An 8,409-nucleotide genomic window follows, 5' to 3' on the forward strand; every position below is an offset into this window, starting at 1 on the left:
TCACAAAAATACATAATTTACTGACATGAAAATCAACAATGCACGGATGATTTACAAAATACACTGTACTAGATACAAATGATGCAACACTCTCTAGCTTTATCAAATTAAATTGGAGTAATATTTCCCTGGAAATCGTAAAGGCCAAGGTCACAAACAAAAAACTTTTGAGACACTGGAGTTGTGCTGTAGTTGATACCTAGCATAAGGCGACACAAACTTGAACCTCATTATACCCTTATAATGTCACATCTGCAAAAATCAACATTCTCGGGAATTTCAAATTCCCAAATTCGGGCGTCAATGTTTGATGATTCTATAAAGCGTTCTTAGTCACTAATCGCATTTTGTCACGCTCTTATAGCTTTGGCAAGGGAGGGAGATTTTCAGGGACAAAACTGAACATTTTCGCGACCTTTGGTGTTTTTCCGCAGAAAGACCACCTTGTCAAAGGCGAGATTGTCATTGGTCTGTCTAGTCCATTCGCCAGGTAGATTCTTGTAGATAAGAATTGCCAGGATGGATGCGTCGAACCTGTGTTTTGGCGTTCGCGCCCCCTCGGGTCGTATACACCTCTTCTCGAGCGCACATTTCAGCATCGGCTGAACGATGCTGCGTTGGATAATGGAACTGTTGATGTATAGCTGCCGATTTGCAGCTGCGTGGGGTGCCATATCTAGTGATAAGTAGTACTGAGTTCTGTTCACTCCGAGGTTGTCATAGAGCGCGGAATGGGTATAAAAGTACTGATGTCGGATTTCTTCTTTCACCTTTGGGTCGAATCCATGGAAGTGAGTGAGGTAGCCGTGATGCTTTAAGGCGACGGGAAGAATTTTCCTCAGAGAAGCTTTTAGGCGGATCGATGAATCGCCCCAAAATATGACTCCAAATTCTTTCAGTGCCATCTGCCAAAAGTCAATAGAAAAAAGAAAGAAAGAAAGATGATACTCTTGAATCAAAGTATAGGCCTACTTTTCTGAGTAATGTATACATGTACTCCCTCGTGTCATTAGCCAAAGTCAATCGATCATGCACTGGCAGCAGATTGCTTTAATATTGCTAGATTGTATTTTGAATTTTCTTTTAAATAAGTAAACAAATACAACATCCACTAGCGCTAAAAAGCTTTCGACTTTCTGAATAATGTGTTTATCTGGTATTAGTAACAGGTAATTATTTACACATTTCTTTAGCAGGGTTTTGGAAGTAGAAGGGATGGGAATAATTTTATGTTAATGGAATTTGAGAGTCTGTCGCAGAGAGTTTTAAATCGCTCAAATCAGGAAATCGTTGACTTCGTCAGGCTTTCGCTCAGACGAGTCACAATTTTCGGCCTCCTGCACGCCGCTGTTGGCCCTCGAGTTCTCTGACGTAGCACATTGGATTTTTTTTTTTTTAAATTGATAATGCATACTGAATTCTCAGATGTTGCACGATGACTCACATCAATAATGATTGGCTTCCAGGCGTACGTCAGAAGGTGTCTCACGTGATCCGGGTAGCGGTGGAAGGGAAACTTGCGCAGCTCCACGTTACATAACAGTTTGACCTGCGGATAGCAAAGTGACAGAAAGGGGATACCGTGAACTAAAGATGCACCTTGTCCATATTGTGTACGTATGCTATACAAGGCACCCCCAAATATCTCATGGTTGAGATATATTTTGTCAAACATCAGTTTACTGTGCTTCAGGATTCTTACTTAGGTATTATTTACACTGAAGGCAACTGTTCTGCGAAATGGCGCAAAGGATCAGGGGCCCGTTTCATAAAACTTGTCATCAGTGACAAGTTGTCATAGATGTGACAAGCTACTGAAATCCTTGCGCCTGATTGGCTGAGAGCAAATTTGTCATTGAAATGTGGCAGTTGTCACTGATGACAAGTTTTATGAAACGGGCCCCAGGACATGATTTTAAAAATATACGCATGTATAGACACTTTTTCCACTCCTGAAAAGAGGTTCTGTCCTCACTACAGGCATTGGTCTTTGCCAGTTGGACAAAATTGTATAATTTGTGTGATTTGCTGCATTAAGGTTACGGTCAGAATGGCAATAATATGTAATAAATCTGGAAATAAGAATTTTATGTCAGAAATCTTTAAGTGACTTATATTGGTCAGTTCTGCTTACAGGAAGTGAGTGTGTCTTCATAACCATTTATTGGAATTAACAGAGTCTAGAAGTATTTTCTGTGCCTGCCGTTACTGGCTTTCAAGGGAGATCCGGACACATTTGGGAAAAAATACCGATATACAAACATATACTTCAAAACTGCTATGGTAATGTGTAAAAACAACAACTTGAATGTAGACTTTTTGCAATATTTTGTATTTCATGAGATGCTTCAGAACTGAGATATGAATCTGTTCTTTGCAATACATTGCAAGACGTCCATTCTACCGGAATCTTCCATCCCAAAAAAAGGAGGGGGAGGGTCGACATTGAATTTTTCATATCGTGTACATCATAATGGCTGATTTCAAAGTCTGAGAATAGGGATCCTATTTTTATGCCTCCGCAACGAAGTGGCCGGAGGCATTATGTTTTCGGGTCGTCCGTCCGTCCGTCCGTCCGTCCGTCCGTCCGTCCGTCCGTCCCGTTTTGTTTTTGTCGATATCTCAAGAACCGTGTGATGGTTTTACATCAAACTTGGTATGAGGGTATATCCTTGGGGGATAATACTTTGTGTGGATTTTAGGGTCACAGGGTCAAAGGTCAAAGGTCACAGGTTATTTTGTGAAAAAAAGATTGAAATTTCATGTTTTTCTCCATATCTCGCAAATGGTTCAAGGTATCTTCATGGAACTTAGTATATTATGCTTGTACCGATGGGCAGTGATTATCTAGGGAAGTTGGGGGTCATGGGTCAAAGGTCAGGGGTCAAAGGTCAAGGTCAACTCCTCAAAATATCACTACTTTCCTTAAAATGCAATATGCCTGAAGGTTTTTTTTTTCTTTTTAACTTGATGTATGGCATGTATTACCCAATATATATTTTTGGGGAAGTTTCTTGCCAAAAGGTCAGAGGTTAAAAGGTAAAAGGTCAAGTGAAAGTGCTAAATTGCACTTTTTCCTCCATATCTCGAAAGTAACTCAAGGTATCATCATGAAACTTACATATTTATGCATGTTCAACCTAACAGTGATTCTCTTTGGAACTGTGAGGTCAAAGGTCAAAGGCCAGGTTTAGATAATGCTATTTTCCCATTTGATACTGAAATTATACTTATTCTCAATACCTTGAAAATTACTCAATTAATGCATAAACTTATAAAAGGGTCAAAAGTCAAGTAAAAATCATCAGTTCCCCAAATACCTGCACTCTGACATTTTAATCATTCATCCAATTGAACCTAGTTCTAGGAAAGTGAACATTCAGCACATTTGTGTCAAACCTGTCATTTTAATATTTTGCCAATTGTGTGAAACTGTCATCACACATTGTCAAGACATTGTACTATAGACCTATTAGGAGAACCATGCATTATGGCGGAGGCATATCAGTAGCCGTAGCGATATATCTAGTTGGTGTATAGTGTTTGCAAATCGCAGTAACAATCCAAACTGACACCAAAATAAAGAAAGACGGTGCCAACATGCATTCCCTTATCCTTATAAAGGGATTTCACTCACCGTTGTTCATGGATAAGTCTAGATTGCCGAGTATATTTCTCACCAGTCATAAACTTTAAAAGTCAAGGTCTTTGAAATATAAGTGTGCCAAGATCCTGAAAGCCAATAATAGTCTATAAAACCGCATCCGCACTGTATGAATCAAAGTTGCGCTTTGTGTTCATTGTTCGTCATGTCGGATTGTCCTTGCCAACTATATGAAGATAATCCAGGCTCAGAGCCCTATATAAATATAATTAATAATGACCCTGCCTCTTGTTTTGACATTCTTGACGAAGTACACAGCAGTTCAGTTTTGTATATGCTTCAAAAACTGCTGTGTTCAGTTTGAATACCCCTGTGTGTTCGAGTGCGTTTCATCGCGCTTGTGTGTTTGTTTTTCACTATGATTACACCTTTTTTGTAACCCTTTGCAATGACACACGCACCCAAAGTCCAAAGTACAAATGAAAGACGAAGATTGTCCTCGATTGTTGAGTAGTCTAGGTATATGGCGAATAGGCCTATATACTGGGAAATGCACTTGTTTATAATGAAGCTGCAATGACATCATGAAATATAAGGTGTCCTGGTAGAAATAACTGTAGTCTCCTGTTGGACTCTAGTCCTCACTCAAAAGGAAAATGTGATATTTATATCGGTAAGTTTGTGTGTCTGTTAAGTCACTCTAAACTAAGTTTGATTAAGATTGTATGATGCTCCCGGAAAACAATGATAAACAGATAACAACAACAATAAGGAAGAAAGATAAAGATCGTTAGAAGACAGTGTTTCATGACGATGATGCCGCAAACGTCATTTTTATTTATTCTAAAGAATCAAACATTGCTGGCGGGCACTAAAATTGAAAGCCGGAAAGAATATTTTGTGAAGCCTCGTTCTCCTAGAGATGGATTTTTTTTTCCCAACGGGCAAAATTATAACTTTCAAACGCACCTTTGGGCGGACGGTTTTATTGAGGCCGAGATCGTAGACTATGATCTTCTTGTCGGGCATAAACTTTTGTAGGGATGCGATCCATGGCAACGCCTCTTCGTAGTGATTGGATGAGATGGCTGTAACCACGCCCAGACGGCGGTACAACTCGTCGATTGACGGGACTGCCTTATCTATATCCAAGGGTTCAGGCTGCAAGTCGAATTCAATCATAAAAATGGCAATAAACAACAACGACGACAAATATAATGTGCTTCGTGGCATTTTATCAGTAAACCAAAATGTGTCAGTCGCTGATGTAACGACGTATCAATATCGCTTGTTGTTTTGCTTTAAATGATAATCGCAGAAATTTTCCCTACTTAGTTTGGTAAGTGTTCATTATTGTCGTACAGAGTACAATTTTTCTTCTCATGCCAAGAAACATTCTTTCAATACTAGAAGTAAACAATGCTATATTTTACCATTTTATCGTCTGAAAATCAGTCAGTCCAACTCAATAAAGTACAAAGGGGCTAAATTGTGGAATTTGTTAAGCATGAAACTGAAATCTGTTAACACATTGAATCTTTTTATGACTCAATATAAGCAGCTTCTTCTTAATCTGTATTGATTAATGTTTATTATATATGAATGAATGATGAATAATTGTGCAATTCCCATACAAACCTTTGACAATTACTCTGCATGTTTGTTTTGTTTTTCATTGTATTGTATTATATCGTATTAGTTCAGTTGTTGTTTTGTTTCCTGTCTCCTGTCTCTATCATAATGTATTGTTGATTTCGTAACGGCCTCTAATCTAAGTTCTGTTTTAATATATATATATGTTTCATTCAAAACTGTGATTTTTAACTATATTGTAAAGGAAATCTCCATTTCCAAGCCCTAGGCTTTTGTGTGATTTCCTCCTTTGACTCACACATTTATGTAAATATTTTATATGTGATTTTATGAAATGAATAAATTGAATTTAATTGAATTGAAAACAGGAACCCTTGGAAGCTGATACTGGTCGGTTTACGTGGAAATCAGTATGCAGTGTATATGTATAAGACTCGAGTAATGAGACAAACCTTGAACAGGCCGAAAAATGCTTTTAAATAAAGTTGTTTATAAGCTTAAAGAAATAAGACAAAAAGCGAAAGGGCAAGCAAACGAGAGACAGAAATAAATTCAAAACACAGTGTTACCTTTTCCCCTATTTTTGTTTGTTTTCAAAATCTTTCCAATTGACTGTGCGTGTGCTTTTTGTGGTCAACTTACATAATACAGTGTACAGCGTATTTCGAAAGGGGTTACACTTTTCATCCCTGTCTTCTGTTATTTTTCTGTTGTTTTAATTTTACTTCTATATAATGATAAAAGCCAACGTGAGAATAGTGTGGATATTCCTTCTCGCTAATAAGAGAAGGGTTTTTATATTAAAAAAAAAGAGAAAGAGAGAAATCGCTGAATTGAGAGATATGTTTATGCCTAGGAAGAAGGTACTAAAGAGTCTGCAAGTAGGTGTTTAACAAAGGGGGTTTATAATACGAGTATACTATTTGTGGTGAGGAAAACCTCTTTGGTGTATAACCATCGGATATGTGTGTCAATGTGGTTCATGACTCACGAACAGCGTGTCTTTTACAGATCTCGCACGTGATTTTAGCCCAGCGGACGAATTCAACATGCCTCTCACCGCAGCCAGTCCGCAGCCTGTAAACACGGCCTCACTTTGAGAAAGAGAATTCAGTGCGTTGTCAGGCGTCTCCAGACCTTCAGAAAGATACATTGGAGGAGGAAAAAGCAGTAATACTTACTTGAGGCTCCTTATATCATAACCAAACACTAACGAATGGCTAATTGCATTTTTCATGAATAGGGCAAAAGATAAACATGGACTTATCATGCGATAGAATCAAACAATGAAAAATACACACTATATACATGCATGGCGGAATCTGTTGCTGTTAAAGAATCAACAACAAACTATTACACGTGCACAAATTAAAAAAAAAAAACTTTAAACAAAGTTAACTTGATAAGTTCCATCAACTAACTCTATAATCATAGAAATTGTAATATCAGAAAGTGGATGGTTTGAGATGTATATGCTGCATTGACAAGACATAATATTCTCGGTTTACTGGAGAAAATTCCTGAAGAGGTTCTATAGATCCCTAGATCGTTTCTGTAACAAAGAGGAGGAATAAAATGCTTATTAATTTCCGTAACACTTTGAATGGAACGATTGCTATATATTTTTAGTTTAAAAAAGGGAGGTATACTATTGTAAAACATTGCAGATACATGTAAGTAGGCCTAATTCTATATACTACAATCGCATAGATAACTAACTCTTCATGGTTATGGTGCAAAATTTTGGTATTAGTGATATGCGTTGATATAGTACTTACACAGCTCATCAATGAGTTTTGTCGTGTTTGAAGCAAACAGATGTATGAGAACGACGCAAAGGAATGCAAATGAAAAGAGATAGGAAAATCCCCGCGTGTATCTGTGGCGACACCTGTAATATATTGATATAAAATAGGAAGAAAATGAGTCGCATTTATTCTTGAGTGAGATGCACAGCGCGAAATTAAAGGAGCCTTGAAAATAATTAGTGCGTAATAATTGACTACATAACTGTTATCATATCTATCTCGTGTAGACTTTCCAGGAACGTTGAATTAGTTGGGAGGTACTATGTCAAGTATGATCAACACAGCTTTGTATAAGCAAACTATGATAATAAAAATATGTAATAACATAAAGACGTGATTAAGAGGTTGTTATCAAAGCATCCGTCATAGGCGTCTATTCCATTTTCAGGTAATGAAATAATGATTTACTTTGTATTTACAGATACAACATAAGGGCTACACTTCCTAGAATATTCTGTAGTCTGGGTCTGTATAGTGTACGAGGACAGACATCAGTTTTGTTTTAAAAAAAATACAATTAGTAGTACAGCAAAAAGTTAAAATTGCAACACGATATGTTAAAAATATGGGATGGACAGAAATATACTGTGATTAGAAGTGTAAGCGTTCAATCATTGTATTTTTTTTAGGGTTGATGTAGGAAATGAGTACTGATTAACGTACAGACGATGCAACAACATTACTGTTCATATTGCTTTAAAAGTATAATGGGTACTCACATGTTCATGATAGCGCTCTTACGACGTAATCCAATGTTGTACTGTAGGATAGCCTACACGTTGATGTTGTTGTATAGGCGAGGAGAAAAACAAGTTGAGACATTATTCGTATGACGATGTGTTCACAAGACAAAATAATGTTGTTCCTACGATGGCAAAGACTCATTCAGGACCAGTGCAAAGGAAAAGAGGGATTATTGGGATGCCAACTCTGCAGAAGACATTAAATCTCCCTAATTAGGTGGTTGCCAGTAGCACAACCGATATAGGTCTGAAGGAAGATCACGATGGAAGGTCATGCAGCGGCCGCCTTAAGTAAATCTGAAGAGAAGGGAGCACCTGAACTTGAAAGGTGATGTGGCTGTTATCTCTTCGTCAATCAGATAATGGGAAATGAGAATTTGTCGCCGCTTGCGGCACCAACAACTATGACGCCTGCAGTGTGTTCACATTGTCAGTGTCCGTCGACAGACACAATGTATGATGCTCGGCAGCCGACCTTTCGATGAAGGTGCGCGGGAAAGACACCGGCATGGTTGCCGTATGTTTTCATCACTTAGTTTATGGGAAGTTGGGATTTCTTGGCTTTTGAGGTGGCGGTGGACTCTAAACATGGCACACGTGTGTTCACATTGTGTCCAATGATGACACAGCTAGTGCTCTTTATAGCGACCGTCCAACAAAC

General features: G+C 38.0%; 1 protein-coding gene across 1 annotated transcript; it reads right to left on the reverse strand.

The window, feature by feature from the left end:
- Nucleotides 1–214: 214 nt before the first annotated feature.
- Nucleotides 215–6,923, reverse strand: LOC139723044 (uncharacterized). Its single transcript, XM_071634318.1, has 5 exons — nucleotides 6,917–6,923; nucleotides 6,258–6,334; nucleotides 4,574–4,765; nucleotides 1,445–1,549; nucleotides 215–905 (listed from the first exon to the last, which is right to left on the reverse strand). The coding sequence occupies exons 1-5, from the start codon at nucleotides 6,921–6,923 to the stop codon at nucleotides 387–389; spliced, it is 900 nt and encodes a 299-aa protein (XP_071490419.1). The 3' UTR covers nucleotides 215–386.
- Nucleotides 6,924–8,409: the final 1,486 nt, after the last annotated feature.

The sequence above is a fragment of the Diadema antillarum genome, unplaced genomic scaffold, assembly GCF_040938485.1.
Source record: "Diadema antillarum isolate AM-2024a unplaced genomic scaffold, OU_Dant_1.0 scf00000180, whole genome shotgun sequence".
NCBI lineage: Eukaryota > Metazoa > Echinodermata > Echinoidea > Diadematoida > Diadematidae > Diadema > Diadema antillarum.